The 25,317-nt window shown below is 42.6% G+C and overlaps 1 protein-coding gene across 1 annotated transcript in view; it reads left to right on the top strand.

The window, feature by feature from the left end:
• Positions 1-25,317, top strand: part of LOC124719933 (myoneurin-like) — a 119,564-nt gene that overhangs the window by 71,426 nt on the left and 22,821 nt on the right. Inside the window, exon 7 of the mRNA XM_047245128.1 lies at positions 18,771-18,851. Within this exon, the coding sequence (XP_047101084.1) occupies positions 18,771-18,851 (81 nt within the window). The remainder of the gene's footprint in view (positions 1-18,770; positions 18,852-25,317) is intronic.

Here is a 25,317-nt window from a genome sequence, read left to right as displayed (position 1 = left end):
TTTAATATTTGTATTATCTATTCCTATTTTTTGTCTGTATCCTAGATATTTATAGGCATCCGTTTTTTCCATCGCTTCTATGCAGTCGCTGTGGTTATCCAATATGTAATCTTCTTGTTTAGTGTGTTTTCCCTTGACTATGCTATTTTTCTTACATTTGTCTGTTCCAAAAGCCATACTTATATCATTGCTGAATCCTTCTGTTATCTTTAGTAATTGGTTGAGTTGTTGATTTGTTGCTGCCAGTAGTTTTAGATCATCCATGTATAGCAAATGTGTGATTTTGTGTGGGTATGTTCCAGTAATATTGTATCCATAATTTGTATTATTTAGCATGTTGGATAGTGGGTTCAGAGCAAGGCAGAACCAGAAAGGACTTAATGAGTCTCCTTGGTATATTCCACGCTTAATCTGTATTGGCTGTGATGTGATATTATTTGAATTTGTTTGGATATTAAGTGTGGTTTTCCAATTTTTCATTACTATGTTTAGGAACTGTATCAATTTAGGATCTACTTTGTGTATTTCCAATATATGTAGTAACCATGAGTGGGGTACACTATCAAAAGCTTTTTGGTAATCAATGTATGCGTAGTGTAGCGACCTTTGTTTAGTTTTAGCTTGATATGTCACCTCTGCATCTACACTCCTGGAAATGGAAAAAAGAACACATTGACACCGGTGTGTCAGACCTACCATACTTGCTCCGGACACTGCGAGAGGGCTGTACAAGCAATGATCACACGCACGGCACAGCGGACACACCAGGAACCGCGGTGTTGGCCGTCGAATGGCGCTAGCTGCTCAGCATTTGTGCACCACCGCCGTCAGTGTCAACCAGTTTGCCGTGGCATACGGAGCTCCATCGCAGTCTTTAACACTGGTAGCATGCCGCGACAGCGTGGACGTGAACCGTATGTGCAGTTGACGGACTTTGAGCGAGGGCGTATAGTGGGCATGCGGGAGGCCGGGTGGACGTACCGCCGAATTGCTCAACACGTGGGGCGTGAGGTCTCCACAGTACATCGATGTTGTCGCCAGTGGTCGGCGGAAGGTGCACGTGCCTGTCGACCTGGGACCGGACCGCAGCGACGCACGGATGCACGCCAAGACCGTAGGATCCTACGCAGTGCCGTAGGGGACCGCACCGCCACTTCCCAGCAAATTAGGGACACTGTTGCTCCTGGGGTATCGGCGAGGACCATTCGCAACCGTCTCCATGAAGCTGGGCTACGGTCCCGCACACTGTTAGGCCGTCTTCCGCTCACGCCCCAACATCGTGCAGCCCGCCTCCAGTGGTGTCGCGACAGGCGTGAATGGAGGGGCGAATGGAGACGTGTCGTCTTCAGCGATGAGAGTCGCTTCTGCCTTGGTGCCAATGATGGTCTATGCGTGTTTGGCGCCGTGCAGGTGAGCGCCACAATCAGGACTGCATACGACCGAGGCACACAGGGCCAACACCCGGCATCATGGTGTGAGGAGCGATCTCCTACACTGGCCGTACACCACTGGTGATCGTCGAGGGGACACTGAATAGTGCACGGTACATCCAAACCGTCATCGAACCCATCGTTCTACCATTCCTAGACCGGCAAGGGAACTTGCTGTTCCAACAGGACAATGCACGTCCGCATGTATCCCGTGCCACCCAACGTGCTCTAGAAGGTGTAAGTCAACTACCCTGGCCAGCAAGATCTCCGGATCTGTCCCCCATTGAGCATGTTTGGGACTGGATGAAGCGTCGTCTCACGCGGTCTGCACGTCCAGCACGAACGCTGGTCCATCTGAGGCGCCAGGTGGAAATGGCATGGCAAGCCGTTCCACAGGACTACATCCAGCATCTCTACGATCGTCTCCATGGGAGAATAGCAGCCTGCATTGCTGCGAAATGTGGATATACACTGTACTAGTGCCGACATTGTGCATGCTCTGTTGCCTGTGTCTATGTGCCTGTGGTTCTGTCAGTGTGATCATGTGATGTATCTGACCCCAGGAATGTGTCAATAAAGTTTCCCCTTCCTGGGACAATGAATTCACGGTGTTCTTATTTCAATTTCCAGGAGTGTATTATCAGTTGCTCTTTACATCCTCGTGCTCCTTTGCAACAGCCTTTTTGTTCTTCATTTATAATTTTGTTCTGTGTTGTATGTGTCATTAATTTCTGTTTAATGACTGAAGTTAATATTTTGTATATTGTTGGTAGGCATGTTATGGGGCGATATTTAGCTGGGTTCGCTGTGTCTGCTTGATCTTTAGGTTTCAGATATGTTATTCCATGTGTAAGTGTATCAGGGAATGTGTATGGGTCTGCAATGTAACTGTTAAATAATTTTGTTAGATGTGAATGTGTTGAGGTGAACTTCTTTAACCAGAAATTTGCTATTTTATCATTTCCAGGGGCTTTCCAATTGTGAGTAGAATTAATTGCTTGGGTGACTTCATGTTGCAAAATTATCACTTCAGGCATTTGTGGTATCATCTTGTATGTGTCTGTTTCTGCTTGTATCCATCGTGCATGCCTGTTATGTTGTACCGGGTTTGACCATATGTTGCTCCAGAAGTGTTCCATGTCTGTTATGTTTGGTGGATTGTTTATTTTAATGTGTGTGTTATCTATTGTCTGGTAAAATTTCTTTTGGTTTGTGTTGAATGTTTGGTTTTGTTTCCTTCTATTTTCACTTTTTTTGTATCTTCTGAGTCGTTTGGCTAATGCTTGTAATTTCTGCTTCTTTTCGTCTAATTGCTCTGTCGCTTCTTGTTGTGAGATTTTACCTAACCTTTTTCGTTTTTTTTCCGAGATTTCATTTCTTATAAATTGTGTTAGCTGTCCGATGTCTTTTCTCAGTTTTTCTATTTTGATCTGTAGCCTGTGTTGCCATGCTGGTTTTGTGGGTTTCTTCTGTGTGTTGGTTGGTTCTGATCTCTGCCTGGTGTGTATATTTAGTGTAGTGAGTGCTCCTATATAAACCAGTAGTTGTAACTCTTCCATAGTTGTGTTTTCATTTATTTTGTTGTGTATGATTGTGTTGATAGTTTTTATTGTTGTTTCGACTTGTGGGTTATTTGGTGGTCTATGCAAGAATGGTCTAATGTCTGTATTTGTGTCTTTGTATTCTATATATGTCAGCTGAAATTTTTCTTCTATATCTAACATGTGTGTCACTTCGTGTTCTATTTGTGCTTGTTCTGGTGGCTGCCTTAAGATTTCGTTTTGCTCTGATTGTTTAATTGATGCGTGTTGTTCTTTGTTTGTTTGCTCTGGGATGTCCATTACTGTATTTTCTTCTTCTTCTGATTGCACATTATTTTGTTCCAGTATTTGTTGTACTTGTTGTTTGATGTTTTCTAATTCTGACTGGGGTATCCTGTTATTTTTTATTATTACACGGATCTGATCAGCTAGTCGCTGTTCTGTTAAAAATTTTAATTCTGGGTATCTGGTAATAAATGTTGTGTATACTTGTGATCTGTGTCCAGTTGTGTTGGTTCCTAGGTTTGTTGCTTGGTAATAACAGAACATGAGGTGTCGATTAACTTCATCTGACCATCTCATCCTCTGTCTTTGTTTTCCTTCTAGGGTGGTTGCAGGAAGCATATCCTGCAAAACACCTCTATTTGGATTTAAATCATTTTCCAGTTGGCTAGCAGTGTCGTTACCATTGTGGGCGGGCATAGGGTTCAAGCGTCGTCCCCGACCATGACGGCGCTTGTCCAGTTCTGTCCTGAACCAACTAATCACACTAAAAGGGGGGTTAGCCCTATTAGTGGTTTGTTCTTTTCGTCGCCTTTTACGACTGGCAGAACATACCGGAGGCCTATTCTTATTATTGTTATTATTATTATTATTACTATGTGCAATTGAAGCCATATTGGATCACAGTAAATGAAAATTGACATCAACATTGTGCACGAATTCTGTGCTTAAAATGACAGTGGCCGTGAAATATTAAAACTTCTAAAATACCGAGGAGCTATCTTGTTGTTTTTGTGATCTCCAGTTCGCCTCTGCGTAACTACTGCAACCTGCCACTTCCCTCCATTACGAAATTCACTCTGTTTGTGTACAAAAATGTAAATAACACACAACAGTCATATAGAAAGGGTAGATTCCTACTCGCCACATAAAGGTGCACTGAGTTGCAGGCAGGCACAGTGAGAAATAATGCTAGAAATACGTCAGCTTTTGGACAGTGTCCTCTTCTAGAAGTAGAAAATCGACCACATACACCCAAGAACATTACACACACACACACACACACACACACACACACACACACACAGGCACTGTCTCTGAGCACTAAGGCCACCCCTTCTCGTACGTAGTATGTAGCAATCTGCCGTTTCCATATTATACGGTGTCCCACTCAAACCTCCCTGATTTCAAAGACCGTGGAGAGAAAAACCACAGTAGATATGACAGTGAAAAATGCACCACATTGTAGAGCATCTCATAGGATTTATTCATTTATCATCAATACACCTCTGCATGTGAATCATTTGTAGCACGAAGAATATTGGTATATTCAATTTGTTGCCAAGTTCTTTGTAACATTTCGTCTGTTATTGTTGCAATCGCATTAGTGATAATATGTCGCAACGTAGGAATATCGCCCACTTTGGTTGCAAACATGCGATCCTTCACGACTCTCCACATGAAGAAATCGAGCGGCGCAATGTCGGCTGAACGTGGTGGCCAGGCAACGGGTCCTCCACGTCCGATTCGACGATTACAAAATTTCCTATCCGGGAACTTGCAAACAGCCGTTGACTAACACGGTGGAGCTCCATGTTGTTGAAAAATGATGTTGGGTTGCAAGTCTTGTATCTGAGGGTACGCAAACTCCTCCAACATTTCCAGATACACTGACCCATTTACTGTTTGTTGCGCAAAGAACTGCCCTATAGTCCCGTCGTGCATTAGCCCGCACCGTACATTAAACTTAGGGCTATCACAAACATGTTCAATGACAACGTGCAGATTTTGCAAACCACAAATCCAAACATTATGCCTATTAACCCTTCCTGACAGATGAAAGGTTGCCTCATCTGAGAATAAACATCTTTCCAGGAAGCTGGCATCCATATCGATACACTGCAGCATATCCGCAGCAAATTGTTGTCGGCGTGGTTTGTCGTTCAGCATCAGATGTTGCAGAATGTGCACTTCGTAAGCACACACACGAAGATGCTGGTGAACTGCGCGATGCAATGTTGATGGAGGTACATCAAATTGCTTAGATACTTGACGAATTGACTTTTTTTGGCTTCTGAGAAATGTTTGTATGATGTCGTCCACTGTCTCTTCTGAAACTCCATAATGTGCCCCGCCAGAATGTTTCAGAACACTTCCCGTTGCCAGAAATTCCCTATACCACTCCTTAACTGTTTTCATGTCAGGTGGATCACATTCATACACAGGACTATAATTTCTTTGCACAGTAATCAGCAATTTTGTTTCTTCAAACCACACTACTGCTTGCATGCGCTGCTGTGGAGTTGCCATTTTCACTTCGTGCGACTGTGCTGCACTCTGGTGACAATACTTGGCACTTCTGACGTGGGAGTATAAATTCTTTGAGATGCTCTACAATGTGGTGCCATTTTCATTCTCGCATCTACTGTGGCTTTTCTCTCCTGGGTCCTTGAAATCAGGGGAATTTGAGAGGAACACCCTGTATTGTTATTCCATCCTGGACTCTCCATAACACGTAAGTAGATATGATACATAAAAATATGTATATCATTGAAAATAATCAAATTTTGAAAATATAGTGTAATTGGAGAAATAAAAAATCTGCTCTCCAAGCAGCGGCAGTAGAACACATGTGCTAAGGTACTTAAATTTGCAAGCTCTTGTATCCAGTGGCTCCTTCTGGCAGATGGGTTGAAGAGGAAGGAAGAAGAGTAAATGAAAAGGAGTGGTAGAGTTTAGGGAATTTTTAGAGTTCAGAAAGGCCGTCCAGAACCCCAGGTCAGGGAATACTTACTGGATGGGATGAGAAGGAAAGACTGATTGTAGGAAACAGCACTGGATGAGATTTGAAAACCTGAGGGCTTAAAGGTGGTAGATAGGATATATGCAAACCAGACATTACTGCCAAAACTTCATGCATGAGTTAATAAGAGCAGAAATCAAAGTACATTGTATGTGGGGGGGGGGGGGGGGGGGGGGGGGGGGGGGGGAATAGACAGAGCATGTTGTGCAACAGGATATTGTGTGTTGCCAATATACACCCTCTGCCTATGCCCTGCCCATTTGTTGTAGTTTTGATAGCTTGGTGATGGTCATGATGAAGGTTAAAGGTGGAACTGCATTTACATAACAATTGGTATATGACGTGTTGTTTCACATTTGACTCTCCCTTTTATAGTATACGTTTTGCCACTTACGGGGCTGGTATAGGTGGTGGTAGGACGGTGGTAGTGCAAGTCTTGCAGTGGGGGTGGTCACAGGGGTAGGAGCTGTGGTGTAGACAGATGGCTGGCACGGGATTCAGAATAGGGCGATGTGAAATTTAAGTGCGAGAATGTGCTTGTAGATTCCAAAAATTTTTACGGGTCATGCTCACCACGAGTCCATATATCAGAGACTTCGTCAATGTATCGAAACCGAACCAGGGGCTGAAGGCTGGAGACCTGGAGCCAAACAATCCTCTCTCTTTGTGTATACGTCGGACTGTTTGTAACGTGCCGGGGACATGTCCTTGTTTATGATACTTCTTTAAGTTCACGTCACAACCAGATGTACCGGTCTTGAAACATTTCCTCACCAGTAGATAGTGCGCAGTGTTCTCGACCTACCTTGCTTTGCTTATTCAATATTGTCTTCCCGGTAGCTGCGTCCGTCTCGCCTAAACACACTGAAATTAAGAAGCCAGGATCCTAGATTAAGTTTTCCAAAATCAAAAGTCAAGACCGTATTCATTGTTGAACATTTATGTCAACCACTGTCCGATTTATTTGTTATCACTCTCACACACTTAATAATTGTCACATTAGGTAGGTCAGAAACTTCCAGTCTTTAACAATGTTCACAATTACAATTACCGAAAAATTAACCAACTTGCTCGCACTTTTGCTCCGTGAGAATCTGACCGAGAACTAACTTAGAACTGCACCAGCGCAGATCTTATATAGACGAGCGCTTAAATATTTGACTATTTCTGTTAATTTATTGTAGTTATAATTTCCCAGGGTTAAAATGATCCTTTCTAACTGGTTTTGAAGTTAACTATTGGGTTTTATTGTTTAAATAACACGAGTGAGCTGTATCAATTTAAATATGCGGAACTACTTATGCATCCGCCGTGGGAATTCCCGACTTATAACCGTGGCAGCCCTCTTGAACAATAATTTTTACATATTCAAATTTACTTAATTCTTGATTAATGCACTTACAAAGTTGAGACTGGAGTCATTTTTACATAGAAAAATATATGCAGCAAAAGTATCAAAACACATCTCGGAATTATACAGTAGTTCGGTCACAATTGGCACTGAAAGTCATACAGGCTACAGGTTTATCGAGTCTTAATATCTATTTAACTAATAGACTTTAGGTTAATTTAAACACTTTGCTGGAATCAGTAAAATTTAGGCTTTCTTTGGGATGCAGTCTTAAAGCTGAATTTGATCTATTAGCTCACTCGAATTTACTTAATATGTATTGCACAATATACGTCATTGTTCATAACTTTTAATAGGATGCATTTCCAATAAAACTAATTAGCTCATTACTTTCAGAATTAGAATGTACTGAAATAATAGATTTTACTAGGGGAGTTTTATTTAAACTATTTCTGAATTCTGTACTATGAGGCTGAAGGCCACAGAATCTGTAGTCGGAATCTGAGTGGTGAAAATGAAAAAAAAAAAAAGTTCCTTGCTTAACTAAGTTACTGAAGGAGTGTAAAACCAAAACAGGATAGCAGTGGGCAACCTGCTTCGCTACACGTTTTCCAGTGCTCGTTAAAAGTCCTTGCAGTGAGCAGGTGAAGAGGGCGCCCACTTGCTATACACAGCTGTCGTGTAGGGTAGTACAGCCGTTGTCATTAGTCTTATGTTGTGGTAAGAAAGAAAATCTGATTGTACTTGCTACAGAAAATGCTGCTGGTAAACCTTGCTCCTCCTGTGATGTTTTTGTTTTTTTTTTTTTTTTTTTTTTTAAGTCTTGCTGTCAAAGTTGACAGAGTACTGACAGTATGGAGGCAGATGCTGAGTAAGTGCTTAAGGAGACCAAACAGAGAAAGTCATCGGTCAACCTGCCCCTCGCCACACCTGTCCACCTCTCCCCCCAGTCTGCCTGTGTATAGAAAAGAGTGAGGAAGTGTTCTAAATGTTTGTGTAGTACATGTTTCCAGTGGAACATGGGAACCGGCCTAGTACTCACCAAAACCCACCTAAAAACCGCATCCAGGCTGGCTCGCACACTGACCCTTCGTCATTAATTTACTGGGCGGGAACGTGGGAGGTTGGACAATCTGAATGTGGTCGGACATCTGGTCCCACACACTCTAAATACATGTCAAACACTTGTCTGCATTGTATAATAGAATAAGAAATCCAGTGCCCTATCATTTTTTTCATTAATGGTCATGTAAATCACATGACGTAACACCTGCATCGAACCACTACATATCCCCCCCCCCCCTGCCCCGTAAATTGAACACGATATTTTATACAATCATTATGTAAATTGATATCGCATACAATTCTAGCAGTATACACTCCAACAAAGATATGTGTACTCATTTAGAATAAACTCTGGCTAATCTTTCATATATTCTACTCTCGCTCTATTTTGACATCAACCCCAAATATTCCTATTTGATCTGGTAAGTTTTTCTAATATTTAGGATTCATTAGGACTCTGTCTCAATTTTTAATTGCAAACTACAAGTTTTCCGGACACTTTATTCTAATTCTTTGCACTGCTTTTTTAGTACGCAATGATCTGATTATTTATAATCTTTTTGTAGTATGGAGGAACTCTGGGCAAAATAAAAGTATTCCTACTGACACTCATAAAACATATTAATGCTAATGAAGTATAGAATTCAAACTTACCAGAATAATTTCTACGAAATTTTGTGGCTTTTGTCACGATACTGCCATTTCCCCTGTAGAAACAGTACCTATACCTCCCATACGGGTTTATCCTATGATTACCCTTTCTCCTTCCATTTTGGTAGGTACGCCCCATTTTTAATTCCTGTTTTCCTATGGTACAGGTCTCTTGGTGCCCCTGTCTGCACAGTATAGGTCAGCCTTTCTTAGGTCTGCCTATCTGCCCTTTTCATCCAATACATGCTGGGTGCCCCCCCCCCCCCCCCCCCCCCCCCCGCCCCCCCCCCCCCCCCCTCCCCCGCCTCTTAACCTTTATGAGTAGGCCTCATGGTTCATTTCCCTAGTATACGTCTTTATGAACACTATAATTAAATGTTTTCTGGTAAAAGTTACAAATCTATTTTACACATCAACTCCACTTCTCGATACTTCATTTAGTCCCTGCAGTCCTCCCCTACTTTTTGACTTATACATACTTGATATATTCTATGTCTCTATACACCATTCAATATATAGTATGTTTACTTAGGTTATTAGAGTCCCACTATCCTACAAATCATCAGAATATTTGTTAGACAGACATTGCTTAATAATTATCACAATTAGTTCCTCCCTGACTTATGCTCATTAGTTATGCTCCTTATCAACATGATAGTTTTTTTTTCTTTTTCCGAGTACCTAGACGATGTAGAACCGTCACAATGAACAACAATAACTGCATATTTCTCTATGTGCAGTATGGCCTTGATATCAATCACTTGCAGTAGCCTTTGCTTGTCGGCCAAGTAAAGACAAGGATGCAGAAGCAAGAGAAAACTGATCAACTTATATGTCTCTCTAAAGGTGGATAATAGGATAGTATAAGAATTCAAGAATAGATTACAGAATAGTTTAAGATTTGAAGGGAATTCGGAGCAGGAAAAATAGTACAGAAGAAACACCGAAAACAACTACGGATCTGACGGTCGTCGCTCCACCTGTTAAGACAGAACATTAACGTCCCTGGGAGACAGATGTGACTCCGCCCGGATCCACGGATCTAACCTTAACCTCACTCGATTACTTACACACCAATACTTCTCGTTAAATTCGGTGTGAAAGTCCCCCTGCAACAAAACAATTACCACTTTATTAGGAAACACAACATTAAGTAAAGTTATTCTATTTTCTACCCTGTCACAGACAAGTTTGAGTTCTTCGCACAAGTCGTCACTAAGTTCAGAAAAAGCAATTGACGAAATGTTTCCAGAGATTATACTCTCGGTAACTTCCCAATCTTAATTAGTTCAAATGGTTCTGCCAAACTACATACATTTATAATATCAGAGCTGGATATATTCTCTTTGAAATTGTGTCCTACATTATCTACTCGTGGACTGACAAGTCGGTACTGACACCTGTAATTTGCAATTGAACAATTGACATTAATTGCACAGGCTGATGTACACTCTCTTTCAAAGCATTCACTTCCTGTCTTACATTATTTTATTTAACGTTACACACATTTTCACAAGATTCTAACTTTTCATTAAGATCGGGTTCTTTATTATTATATTTGACGTCGCATTCAACCTCCAAAGTAACTATGCTTTCGCATCGATTACTAGATTCTTTGTTTTCAGCGTGTATTTTGACGGTCCGTAAACCTTTACTTGTCTTATGGATAACTGAGGTTTCATTCTGAGCCTTTAATTTAGAATTCATTGTGTTTATTAAGTGTAGGTTTTTTTTAACATCTCACCTTGAGCATTCAATTTAGAATTTATCGAATTCATCAAGTCTAGGTTTTTCTCGAATTTATCGTCTAATGTTTTATTCGAGGCCACGAAGCGATCGTCTAAATCTTTCCTAAAAGCATTAAAAAACTCATTATGGGCTTTGAATTTGGCATCTGGTTCCTTTCTTAAAGAAGCATTTTCAGCATTTGACTCTGTTCTCTGGCCATCTAACTTAGCATCTAATCTAGAATGTACTGAGCCTATCTCCTTTGGAATCTGCTCGCTGGGCTTTAATTAAATTCACTAATTCAGACAGGTCTCGCATTTCCCTAGTCACTTTAATAGCTGTGACTCGTTCTGCTAGTTGCTGTTCTTAATCCGTATTTGTTTTACTATTAGCTCTGGTGATCATTAAAAAAAAATTCACCTCTATGTATAATAACTGTACTAACAGTTTATCATTCAACAGTTCCCTCAACTTTCCCAAATAATTATTGTTTTTCGGTGTCGGTGGCTGGTTACTGTGTCGGTGTCGGCACGATGTACGTGTGTGAAGACTGCGTACTATCCACACTCACTCGAAAGGTCGACGTCTTCTCCCCGGTCTTTTGCCACTGTCACCTTCTCTCGTCTTTTACTGTGGTGCACTCGCGACTTTTTCTATTGGTTTATTGGACTCGATACAATTACTGGAAACAGTTCTCGTATCTTGTTAGGCCCGGTTGCTATGGCAACTCGTAATATCTTTTTCTCGTTTCTGTCTTAAAATTCCCGTTTTCTTCGGGTCCTATCACTCGGGTCGCCACATTCTAACATTTTTCCGTGACTGAAAATAGTATCTGCTTATTTCTGTAATCTATTGATCATGTATATGAACTGTAGTGTCAACGTACTCGTCGATTAACGATGTACTAGAACTGCTGTGCTGAACAAAATTCTCTTCTTAGACGTATAAATATCTTCATCATCTCACTCGTGTCTCGAGCTCTAGAAATAATTAAGTACATTGAGACACAAGAGTTGGTTTAAAAACTGTATGAAAATATGAACGTGAAGTTAGTTGAAAGTCTCTAGTCTAAAAAAAAGAGTCCAATACATGAACGAACATAGAAATCTATATTCAGTTGTTCATTAGTCTTTTTACAATCAACGGAGACACTAAAGAGCACAGAATACTACATAAAGTTTCCTCGTTCTTCTCGACCCATACACGGGGACTCTGTGGACAGTACAGCAGGTACTCGGCTTCCACCGTCCGGCCGCCGGGTCCGTCTTTTCCTCGTAACAGTTTTTTTCTACCTGCACATACAAATAGACGATGTGCAGTAGGGCGTATTCGTTTCTCCCACTCACTTCTAACATATCGGGTGGTGAAAATGCTGGAAGACAAGAGTCATTCTAGAATTTACTCTGAAATTCTTGAACCACTACAATTTGGCCTAACCTTATAGGACATTCATTGTTGTTCTCAGTGCATTGTGAAAGTTAGTGCATCTTCCTTACAAAGGAAGGCCACAATGTTTGGAATGCAGACTTACTTCAAACTTTGTACACTTGTAGTACTCCATGAGGACAACAAAATGTGTAAACAGTAGCGCGTACTTCTCAAGCGTTATTGAGAAAATCGCAGTATAATTTCGGTCGTCCAATATATGCCTATGCGTGGCCATTTTTAACGTAAAGCGGCGGAAGCCGAGTGGTTAGCGTTCGAGCCCCGTAATAGTGGGATCGCTGGATCGAGTCCCGTTCATCAGTTTATTTTTGATTTTCGACACGGTAATTTTCTTTACTATTTATATTGCAATTGATATAATGGGATGAACTTGTATTAATTTTACAATGTTATTTGGCAGTCTACAAATTTTTTGCTATCACAAATAATATAATATTCATAACTATCGACTAGTAAACGACCAAACACATAAAGTGATACTGAAAATGTATGCTTGCCCGTGTCTTCAAAATCGTTCATATTTAATCGAAAGAGAATGAGAAATTGCTTCTCGTGAAGACGCTATTAAAATACACTCGACCCTGAACGACCAATTATCAGCACCTATATTTAAGGAAATACTGCGTTATGCATGGTTTGCTTCCAAATTATCAGCTGAAAGAGACGTTTTTGAAAATGTTAACGAGGTTTGTTTTTCCATGGAAAACCTCAAAAGACCTTGCGTACCCGGAAACATAGCATTTATTCAGTGCAGCTGGTGCCGTTTAACTTTGTTTTCCATGTTTTTACGAAAAATAACCTTGTGCAACTTGCACTCGTAATGTCGAAAGCGACGATTAACTGTACATCTTTCGAAAGCCGTCTGTGCCGGTCGAAACTTGGAGGTAACAAGTCGCTACGGGCTCCTTCCAGGTATGAGGGATTTCTCAAATCACGGACAGGCATACATTTTCAGTATCACTATATGCGTTTCGTCGTATACTAGTCGGTAGTTATGAATATTATATTATTTGTGATAATATAAATTTGTAGACTGCCAAATAACATTGTAAAATTAATAAAAGTTCATCGAATTACACGTATTTTTCCCATTATATCAATTGCAAAAAAACTGACTAACGGGACTTGATCCAGCAATCCCACGATAATGGGGCTCGAGCACATATTTTTTTTATTTTTAATCTAATTTTGTTCATTGTATCTGCTCGGGGCGGACGTGGAAAGACATCCATTTCAGTTCGTTGTTGATGTATTAACTCAGTTTTTTTATTACAGAGGGCGGCTAACCCTCTGACCGAGCACGCTGAGTTACTGTGCTGGCTCCCCTTCGCTTCCGCCGCTTCATGTTAAAAATGGCCACGCATAGGCATATATTGGACGACCGAAATTATCTTGCGATTTTCTCAATAACGCTTGAGAAGTACACGCTACTGCTTACACATTTTGTTGTGCTAATGGAGTACTACGAGTGTACAAAGTTTGAAGTAAATCCACGTTCCAAACGTTGTGGGCTCCCCTTGTTAGTGTTGTACATTTCAGAGCTGTGGAAGGAAGATTCTGCAGAAAGATGGAAAAAAAAAAATAATAAAAAAATAAAAATTCAAAAGTTTTATGTGATATATCATTGCTATTACTATTATTTACTTGTGCTTTTCCTATGTCCAACAAACATTTTGTAGATATTTCTACAATTCAAAGAATAATTACCTGCTGTTAAAAAGTGAAAATTGGCATTCATAAGATCATACACTTTGTTCCAAAGGTAATGGGATACATTCTAATATCATGTCTAACATCCTTTCGCGTTGCATAGTGCACCGACTCTACGTGCAGAAATATTGAGGCGTGCTGCATCTAAAGCTGTCTGCAATTGCGAAAGTTTTGGCTGTGCTGTACTTTGTTCACAAACTGACCTGTCGATTATGCCCCTCAGGTGTCGGATGGTGGCCGTATCGTTTGCTCGAACTGTCCAGATAGTTCTTCCTACTGACTGCAAACAACTGTGGCCCAGTAACACGATGCACTGTCATCCGCAAAAATTCGATCATCGACTGGAAATGCGAAGTCCACAAATGCCTGCAACTAGTCCCCAAGTAGCCGAACGTGACGAAGTCGGCCACTGATTGGTTCAGTTGGACCAGAGCCCATTTCATTTAGCTCAGCGCACACCTATATCGAGCCAACACCCACTTGCAGAGTGCTCGCCTGACAACTCGGATCTGTGCCACACTCGAACCCTGCCGTCTCAAACCGATACGGTCAGGAGCAGTGGTTGGGAAGGGAGTGAGACAGGGTTGTAGCCTCTCCCCGATGTTATACAATCTGTATATTGAGCAAGCAGTGAAGGAAACAAAAGAAAAATTCGGAGTTGGAATTATAATCCATGGAGAAGAAGTAAAAACTTTGAGGTTTGCCGATGACATTGTAATTCTGTCAGAGACAGCAAAAGACTTGGAAGAGCAGTTGAATGGAATGGACAGTGTGTTGAAAGGAGGATATAAGATGAACATCAACAAAAGCAAAACGAGCATAATGGAATATAGTCGAATTAAGTGGGGTGATGCTGAGGGAATTAGATTAGTAAATGAGGCACTTAAAGTAGTAGAGGAGTTTTGCTATTTGGGGAGCAAAGTAACTGATGATGGTTGGAGTAGAGGGGATATAAAATGTAAACTGGCAACCGCAAGGAAAGCGTTTCTGAAGAAGAGAAATTTGTTAACATCGAGTATGTATTTGTGTGTCAGGAAGTCGTTTCTGAAAGTATTTGTATGGAGCGTTGCCATGTATGGAAGTGAAACGTGGACGAAAATACTTTGGACAAGAAGAGAATAGAAGCTTTTGAAGTGTGGTGCTACAGAAGAATGCTGAAGATTAGATGGGTAGATCATATAACTAATGAGGAGGTATTGAATAGAATTGGGGAGAAGAGGAGTTTGTGGCACGACTTGACAAGAAGAAGGAATCGGTAGGTAGGACATGTTCTGAGGCATCAAGGGGTCAGAGGGCAGCGTGGAGGGTAAAAATCGTAGAGGGAGTCCAAGAGATGAATACACTAAGCAGATTCAGAAGGATGGAGGTTGCAATAGGTACTGGGAGATGAAAAAGCTTGCACAGGATAGAGTAGCATGGAGAGCTGCATCAAACCAGTCTGAGGACTGAAGACCACAACAACAATAACAACAACAACACGGCCTGGAGCCCGGGAGAGTCGCTGCCGGCGACGTCGTGCCGTTAGCAGAGACACTTGTGTCGGTCGCCTGCTGCCGTGTCGTGTTGACGCCAAATTTCATCGCACCGTCCTGTCGGGTACGGTTCCCGTGTCTCCCAGATTGATTTCTGCAGTTATTTCACACTACACTGTGAGAGGTAATGCCCGGAATTTCATATTCTCGGCGCAGTCTGGACACCGTGGATCTCGGAATATTGATTTGCGAAGAGGAATGTCCCGTGCGTGTGGGTCTGGCTACCCAAACTGTGTGAGACGCTGTTAGTTCCCGTAGTGCAGCCGTAATCACACTGGAAGCCTTCTCACAGGAATCACCCGAGTAGAGAGGACAGCCGTGCCCTGTTGTATGCCGAACTACCGCCGTCTGTGTGTGTGCTGTCCCACGCCTTTGGTCATCTCGTTCTGTGACGAGAGTGTAAGTGCTGTTATAAATACTGTCTCGTCTATCTTCATCACCACAAATAACTTTATGTCCAGAAACGAAATTAAAAAAAAATGCGTGGAGCGAATACCACTTAGCTGCCAGTAGGTACTGACCGTCACGATTGCCTTTCTTGTATTGTTCTTTGCTACAAATATGTGAACAGCAATACGTCTTTTTTAAATGTTATTATTTGGTAATCTGCTTCCTCTCCTAAAGACATGTACCTTTTGTATAAAAGTGACATTACTAAAAAATGGTACTGAAACAGAGGATGACAGACTAAAGGCTGAAATACTAAATGTCTTTTTCCAAAGCTGTTTCACAGAGGAAGACTGCACTGTAGTTCTTTCTCTAGATTGTCGCACAGATGACACAATGGTAGATATCGAAACAGACGACAGATGGATAGAGAAACAATTAAAATCGCTCAAAAGAGGAAAGGCTGCTGGAGCTGATGCGATACCAGTTCAATTTTACACAGAGTACGCGAAGGAACTTCCCCCCCTTCTCGCAGCGGTGTACCGTAGGACTCTAGAAGATCGTAGCGTTCCGAAGGATTGGAAAAGGGCACAGGTCATCCCCGTTTTCAAGAAGGGACGTCGAACAGATGTGCAGAACTATAGACCTATATGTCTAATGTCGATCAGTTGTAGAATTTTGGAACACTTATTATGTTCGAGTATAATGACTTTTATGGAGACTAGAAATCTACTCTGTAGGAATCAGCATGGGTTTCGTGAGAAACCCAGCTTGTGCTATTCGTCCACGACACTCAGAGGGCCATAGACACGGGTTCCCAGGTAGATGCCGTGTTTCTCGACTTCTGCAACGCGTTCGATACAGTTCCCCACAGTCGTTTAGTGAACAAAGTAAGAACATATGGACTATCAGACCAATTGTGTGATTGGATTGAAGAGTTCCTAGATAACAGAACGCAACATGTCATTCTCAATGGAGAGAAGTCTTCCGAAGTAAGAGTGATTTCAGGTGTGCCGCAGGGGAGTGTAGAAGGACCGTTGTATATTCACAATATACATAAATGACCTTGTGGATAACATCGGAAGTTCACTGAGGCTTTTTGCGGAAGATGCTGTGCTATATCGAGAGGTTGTAACAATGGAAAATTGTACTGAAATGCAGGAGGATCTGCTGCGAATTGACGCGTGGTGCAGGGAATGGCAATTGAATCTCAATGTAGACAAGTGTAATGTGCTGCGAATACATAGAAAGAAAGATCCTTTATCATTTAGCTACGATATAGCATGTCAGCAACTGGAAGCAGTTAATTCCATAAATTATCTGGGAGTAGGCATTAGAAGTGATTTAAAATGGATTGACCATATAAAGTTGATCGTCGGTAAAGCAGATGCCAGACTGAGATTCACTGGAAGAATGCTAAGGAAATGCAGTCCGAAAACAAAGGAAGTAGGTTACAGTACGCTTGTTCGCCCAATGCTCAAATACTGCTCAGCAGTGTGGGATCCGTACCAGATAGAGTCGATAGAAGAGATAATCCAACGGAGAGCAGCGCGCTTCGTTACAGGATCATTTAGTAATCGCGAAAGCGTTACGGAGATGATGGATAAACTCCAGTGGAAGACTCTGCAGGAGAGGCGCTCAGTAGCTCGGTACGGGCTTTTGTTGAAGTTTCGAGAACATACCTTCACCGAGGAGTCGAGCAGTATATTGCTCCCTCCTACATATATCTTGCGAAGAGACCGTGAGGATAAAATCAGAGAGATTATAGCCCACACAGAGGCATACCGACAATCTCTCTTTCAACGAACGATACTAGACTGGAATAGAAAGGAGAACCGATAGAGGTACTCGAGGTACCCTCCGCCACACACCGTCAGGTGGCTTGCGGAGTATGGACGTAGATGTAGATGTAGACTCTTCTCTGATTGCACTATCCCGGTAGCATAACTCGTCAGCTTGCTAGTGGTGACTGTAAGCAAATGGAAAAATCCTGTTCAGTATTGGTAGGATTTCAAATTGAAGCAAAGACTGACGACTAGCTTCGAGTGTTCAGAAATACGAAATTGCACACTTCACAAAACGTAAAAACCTGGTATTCTGTGACTACAATATCAAAGACACACAGTCGGAATTCATCCACAGCACAAGTGTCGTGTAAACAGACTCCTTCACAGACTGATGGCATCGTCTTAGTTTTCTACCGATGAGCCAAAGTCTGCCACCTGTTGTCCTATGACTGATCCGTGTGTGACGGTTTTACTTCACATCCCCACAAACTGTTACGTCTCAGTATTTGCACGAGTTGCCCAATTCCATTTGTCACTCATTGATGTTTTTGTCATAGGATGCTATGGATTTCTTTTCTTCTTTTTTTTCTCTCGTCCTTTTGTGAAGTGCAGAGTTTCATATTTCTAAACATTAAAGGAAATTGACAGTCTTTACACCACTTTTAAATTTTAACAAGATCAGATTGAACATTTGTGCAGCCATTTTGTACTGTACTTTGTTGCAGCTAACCACATCATTTCTAATGAGTCTGAGGCTGCTATTGACACGATCTGCCAGCTCATTAGTATAGAGTAGGAACAGTGCAAATGTCTGAACACACTTCCCGCTGCACGACAGAAGTTACTTCACCCGTCAATGACCCCCCGTGTAAGATAACATGCTGCATTCTTCCTGCCGAGAAATCGTCAATCTAGTCACAAAATTAGAATTATATACTTGTCTACATGAAAGAAGGGTAAAGACAGTTCAGGCTGCAGTTTGTTTGTTAGTAGCATTGCTATGTGTTTCCACTGCTCGACTCTGTTTGGAGAAGACATTAATTTTTGCATTGCAGTTTTCAGAGTGTGATTTTTTTGTATTGTGTGGTTCTTTACAGCAAAGTAATATCTTTTGCAGGATCCTGTATGTATCAAAATTGAACCGGAACACAATCAATGTGCAGCTACACTTCCGGTCCCAGAAGCGACAAAAATTAAGGTATGCACCAAATTCCTGTTACTGCTTCCTGGCACAGAGAGAGAGAGAAGGCAAAAACTCTTATAACTTGTTTTGTTCAGTCATCTCCTTACGGTGTTGTTAATGGAGCCAATGAACATATGTTAAAGAAAATACACAACACAGAAGGAAATTAATTTTGATATATTCCTATTTATTGCTCAGAGTTTTAAACATAAAACAGTAAGTTACAGTAATTAACAATCATTCACTCGTGTCAGACTAATGTATTTCTCACAATTCTGATAGGACAAATGGGTTCAAAATTTAAACAGTCCAGTAGTGCATGACTAGGAATATGTGAGGTTGTATAGAGTAATGAAGATGTGGAAATTGCAAAAATTAAGTACAAAGAAATTACATAACCCCCCCCCCTCTTCTCTCTCTCTCTCTCTCTCTCTCTCCCTCTCTCTCTCTCTCTCTCTCACACACACACACACACACACACACACACACGCGCGCGTCAATTTACCAAGACAATCACAAGTAATGTATCCTCACAACCATTGAGAAGAAATATTTTCGAACACAACTACAATAACCTGTTATACAAATATTAAAAGATAATTATGAGAGTAGTATTGACAGCAGAAAATAATATACAAATAATTATACGAATAATTGCAGTAAGATAATAGAACAGTAACAAATGTGTTTCACGAATCAGATGTCAAACTGTACCACGAATAGGAGCTGCACTGCAGACAGACAGTTGGAGTGTGTGTTTTTTGGTAGATATTTCATTAAAATGTTCTAAATATAATGACTACAGTCGCAGCAATGTGTCTTGTTATGCATGTATTTAGCTTTTGCTCTACACAAAATAAAATTAACCCATTGATGGTGGTGAATTTCCAACAAAATATGAATGGCTGAAAAAAGAAACAGTCTTATTTGTTCGAGGCAGAATCCTCCTCAAAAAGCTTTATTGCGTATCAGTGATGTAGCTCGCTTCTCGAGGTTTTGGAGCTGCCTTCCTTCTGTGTGACAAGAAACTTGCATTCCTGGCATACTGTAAACTATCTGTACTTTTCATATACCGTGCTGTTTTTGTTTTCCTCTTCCTATATCATCATATCTCCGACAAGTCAACTTTTTCATGTCACTGTTCATTCTGTGCTGACGACGCATGTTGGACAGGAATATGATGTGGAAATTTTGTAACACAATGTTTATAAGACAGACATTTCTTAAATTCTGTGTAAGTAGAGGGAAACCTTCCACGTGGGAAAAATATATCTAAAAACAAAGATGATGTAACTTACGAAACGAAAGCGTTGGTTTGTTGATAGAGACAATACAAAACACACAAACACACACACACACACACAAATTTCAAGCTTTCTCAACCCAACATTGCTTCATGAGGGAAAAGGGAAGGAGAGGGAAAGACGAAAGGATGTGGGTTTTAAGGGAGAGGGTAAGGAGTCATTCCAATCCCGGGAGCGGAAAGACTTACCTTAGGGGGAAAAAAGGGACGGGTATACACTTGCACACACACACATATCCATCCACACATATACAGACACAAGCAGACATATTTAAAGACAAAGAGTTTCGGCAGAGATGTCGGTCGAGGCAGAAGTGCAGAGGCAAAGATGTTGCTGAATGACAGGTGAGGTATGAGTGGCGGCAACTTGAAATTAGCGGAGATTGAGGCCTGGTGGATAACGGGAAGAGAGGATATATTGAAGAGCAAGTTCGATAACGGGAGATGGGAACCTGCTCTTCAATATATCCTCTCTTCCCGTTATCCACCAGGCCTCAATCTCCGCTAATTTCAAGTTGCCGCCACTCATACCTCACCTGTCATTCAGCAACATCTTTGCCTCTGCACTTCTGCCTCGACCGACATCTCTGCCGAAACTCTTTGTCTTTAAATATGTCTGCTTGTGTCTGTATATGTGTGGATGGATATGTGTGTGTGTGCAAGTGTATACCCGTCCCTTTTTTCCCCCTAAGGTAAGTCTTTCCGCTCCCGGGATTGGAATGACTCCTTACCCTCTCCCTTAAAAGCCACATCCTTTCGTCTTTCCCTCTCCTTCCCTCTTTCCTGATGAGGCAACAGTTTGTTGCAAAAGCTTGAATTTTGTGTGTATGTTTGTTTGTGTGTGTGTTGACCTGCCAGCACTTTCATTTGGTAAGTCACATCATCTTTGTTTTTTTTTATATATATATATATATATATATATATATATATATACAGACACAGGCAGACATATGTAAATGCAACTACACTCCTGGAAATTGAAATAAGAACACCGTGAATTCATTGTCCCAGGAAGGGGAAACTTTATTGACACATTCCTGGGGTCAGATACATCACATGATCACACTGACAGAACCACAGGCACATAGACACAGGCAACAGAGCATGCACAATGTCGGCACTAGTACAGTGTATATCCACCTTTCGCAGCAATGCAGGCTGCTATTCTCCCATGGAGACGATCGTAGAGATGCTGGATGTAGTCCTGTGGAACGGCTTGCCATGCCATTTCCACCTGGCGCCTCAGTTGGACCAGCGTTCGTGCTGGACGTGCAGACCGCGTGAGACGACGCTTCATCCAGTCCCAAACATGCTCAATGGGGGACAGATCCGGAGATCTTGCTGGCCAGGGTAGTTGACTTACACCTTCTAGAGCACGTTGGGTGGCACGGGATACATGCGGACGTGCATTGTCCTGTTGGAACAGCAAGTTCCCTTGCCGTTCTAGGAATGGTAGAACGATGGGTTCGATGACGGTTTGGATGTACCGTGCACTATTCAGTGTCCCCTCGACGATCACCAGTGGTGTACGGCCAGTGTAGGAGATCGCTCCCCACACCATGATGCCGGGTGTTGGCCCTGTGTGCCTCGGTCGTATGTAGTCCTGATTGTGGCGCTCACCTGCACGGCGCCAAACACGCATACGACCATCATTGGCACCAAGGCAGAAGTGACTCTCATCGCTGAAGACGACACGTCTCCATTCGTCCCTCCATTCACGCCTGTCGCGACACCACTGGAGGCGGGCTGCACGATGTTGGGGCGTGAGCGGAAGACGGCCTAACGGTGTGCGGGACCGTAGCCCAGCTTTATGGAGACGGTTGCGAATGGTCCTCGCCGATACCCCAGGAGCAACAGTGTCCCTAATTTGCTGGGAAGTGGCGGTACGGTCCCCTACGGCACTGCGTAGGATCCTACGGTCTTGGCGTGCATCCGTGCGTCGCTGCGGTCCGGTACCAGGTCGACGGGCACGTGCACCTTCCGCCGACCACTGGCGAGAACATCGATGTACTGTGGAGACCTCACGCCCCACGTGTTGAGCAATTCGGCGGTACGTCCACCCGGCCTCCCGCATGCCCACTATACGCCCTCGCTCAAAGTCCGTCAACTGCACATACGGTTCACGTCCACGCTGTCGCGGCATGCTACCAGTGTTAAAGACTGCGATGGAGCTCCGTATGCCACGGCAAACTGGCTGACACTGACGGCGGCGGTGCACAAATGCTGCGCAGCTAGCGCCATTCGACGGCCAACACCGCGGTTCCCGGTGTGTCCGCTGTGCCGTGCGTGTGATCATTGCTTGTACAGCCCTCTCGCAGTGTCCGGAGCAAGTATGGTGGGTCAGACACACCGGTGTCAATGTGTTCTTTTTTCCATTTCCAGGAGTGTATATGGAACTAAATCTATGTGTCTACTCTGATCCCTGTGAGAGCTTACCAGAGTTTGAAGCATATGCATTTCAGTGCAAATGAATGAATGTTAATGTGATAACTCATGTCTCATGTTTTAATCAATGGTATTTGCGGATCCTATTCCCAATTTACTATATTTTTGGGGTTCAGTATTTTGATTTGATTTACATAATGCCCATGTAATGTCATATCCATATCCCAATTTATTACATTTTGGCACCCAATGTAGGTCGTAATTTAATGTACACAGTAAATTCTTTTTTTTATTTTTTGTGTTTACTGGATACTTTGTTTTGTGTGACTTTTACTAAGCTAAGCAAATACTGTTTTTCAGTTTTAGATATGTGTCTGTATATGTGCGGATGGATTTGTGTGTGTGCGCGAGTGTATACCTGTCCCTTTTTGCCCCTAAGGTAAGTCTTTCTGCTCCCGGGACTGGAATAACTCCTTACCCTCTCCCTTATAACCCACATCCTTTCGTCTTTCCCTCTCCTACCCTCTTTCCTGATGAAGCAACGTTGGGTTGCGAAAGCTTGAAATTTGTGTGTGTGTGTGTGTGTGTTTGTGTGTTATCATTGTTACTGTTTCCGAGGTGCTCAGTCCAAAGGCTTGTTCTGCAGCTCTCCGTGACACTCTGCTGTCCTGTGCAAGCACCTTCACCTCTACAGCTCTGCAATCTTTACACCACATACTTGCCCCTGCCCTTTCCATCAGCAACGTGACTTATTTGTCGACGTCTCGTTACGTGTCGGCATCGACTGTCTCTTTTTGTCAGGATGTGCCCTGATTGATTGTTCCCCCCCATCCCACCTCATTAGTTAATTCATCTACCCGTCCAATCTTCTGAATTCTTCTATGGAACATTTGAACAACTTGTATTCTAGTCTGGATTTTTTGTTGCCAACGCTTCACTTCTGGACGAGGCTTCAATTCAGACAAATACCTTCGGAAAAGACTTCCTAACATTTAAATTTGAAACAATGGAAAATCCAGGATGGAATGTAACAATACCAGAAAAGGAAAGTAGCTACTCACCATATAGTGGAGATGCTGAGTCGCGACAGGCACAATAAAAAGATTCACACAATTAAAGCTTTTGGCCATTAAGGCCTTTGTCAACACACACACACACACACACACACACACACACACACACACACACACACACACACACAAATATGCAACTTGCACACGCATCTGCATCAGATCTGCATCACAGGCTGTGAAGCAGTCAGTAAGATGAGCCTGTGCCGTATGGATCCTTCCCACCAACACCAGCTTTTCTGAATTGCGCAGGTGGGAACTTTCCCTGCAGTATATCCCACGTTTCCGTAACCCTCCTGGCCTCGATCTTCGTCAGTCGCTGTCCTCACCCATCCAGCCCCCTCCTTGTTCACATTCCAGCACTACACAGCCGTCATTTCACTGCCACACACAGTCTATTAATTTCTTTTATTTCTCCCCTTTTCGCTACTTACCCCCTCCCACCTCCACACCTTCTCTCCTGCCCTCCATCTTAACTGCAACACTTGACTGTCCCCAGAATGAGATTTTCACTCTGCAGTGCAGTGTGCGCTGATATGAAACTTCCTGGCAGATTAAAACTGTGTGCCCGACCGAGACTCGAACTCGGGACGTTTGCCTTTCGCAGGCAAGTGTTCTACCATCTGAGCTACCGAAGCACGACTCACGCCCAGTCCTCACAGCTTTACTTCTGCCAATACCTCATCTCCTACCTTCCAAGCTTTGCAGAAGCTCTCCTGCGAACCTTGCAGGACTAGCACTCCTGAAAGAAAGTATATTGCGGAGACACAGTTTTAATCTGCCAGGAAGTTTCATATCAGTGCACACTCCGCTGCAGAGTGAAAATCTCATTCTGGAAACATCCCCCAGGCTGTGGCTAAGCCATGTCTCTGCAGTATCCTTTCTTTCAGGAGTGCTAGTTCTGCAAGGTTCGCAGGAGAGCTTCTGTAAAGTTTGGAAGGTAGGAGACGAGATAATTGCAGAAGTAAAGCTGTGAGAATCGGGCGTGAGTCGTGCTTGGGTAGCTCAGTTGGTAGAGCACTTGCCCGCTAAAGGCAAAGGTCCCGAGTTCAAGTCTCGGTCGGGCACACAGTTTTAATCTACCAGGAAGTTTCACTTGACTGTCCGACACTCCCGCCGTACTGTCCCTCCCCCTCCCCGCCCCAGCCTCCTCCTTACCCCCAGCCAGTCGCCACTCCAATCGTGCACGGGTGCTGCTGTTCGCAGTCTGGTCTCAGCTCTCTGAGACTGCTGAGGTGTGTGTGTGTGTGTGTGTGTGTGTGTGTGTGTGTGTGTGTGTGTGTGTGTACTGCTGACAAAGGCCTTAATGGCCGAAAGCTTTAATTGTGTGAATCTGTTTATTGTGCCTGTCGCGACTCAGCATCTCCGCCATATGGTGAGTAGCTACTTTCCCTCTCTGGTATTGTAACATTTAAATTTATATTAGACATTAACAAATTTCTCTTTTACAGAAATGTGTTCTTGTATACCCTGTCCACTGTGGCTGCGGTCATTTATTTTGCTGTCCAAATAGCAAAACTCGTGTACTGTTTTGTGTGTCTCATTTCCTTGTCTCAATTTCCTCAGCATTGACTTATTTAATTCCACTACATTCGTTTTATTTTCTGATCATCATCGTATCATCTCTTATCGATACAGTCTCCATTTCATTCGACTTCTCTTCCGAGTCCTGTGCTATTTTAGACTGAATTATAACACCGGCAGGCTTCCGAGCTTTGATATT

This window comes from Schistocerca piceifrons, chromosome 11 (genome assembly GCF_021461385.2).
Source record: "Schistocerca piceifrons isolate TAMUIC-IGC-003096 chromosome 11, iqSchPice1.1, whole genome shotgun sequence".
Classification (NCBI taxonomy): domain Eukaryota; kingdom Metazoa; phylum Arthropoda; class Insecta; order Orthoptera; family Acrididae; genus Schistocerca; species Schistocerca piceifrons.
Note: the sequence above shows the minus strand (reverse complement) of the source record. Positions and strands in the feature narration are given on the sequence as shown.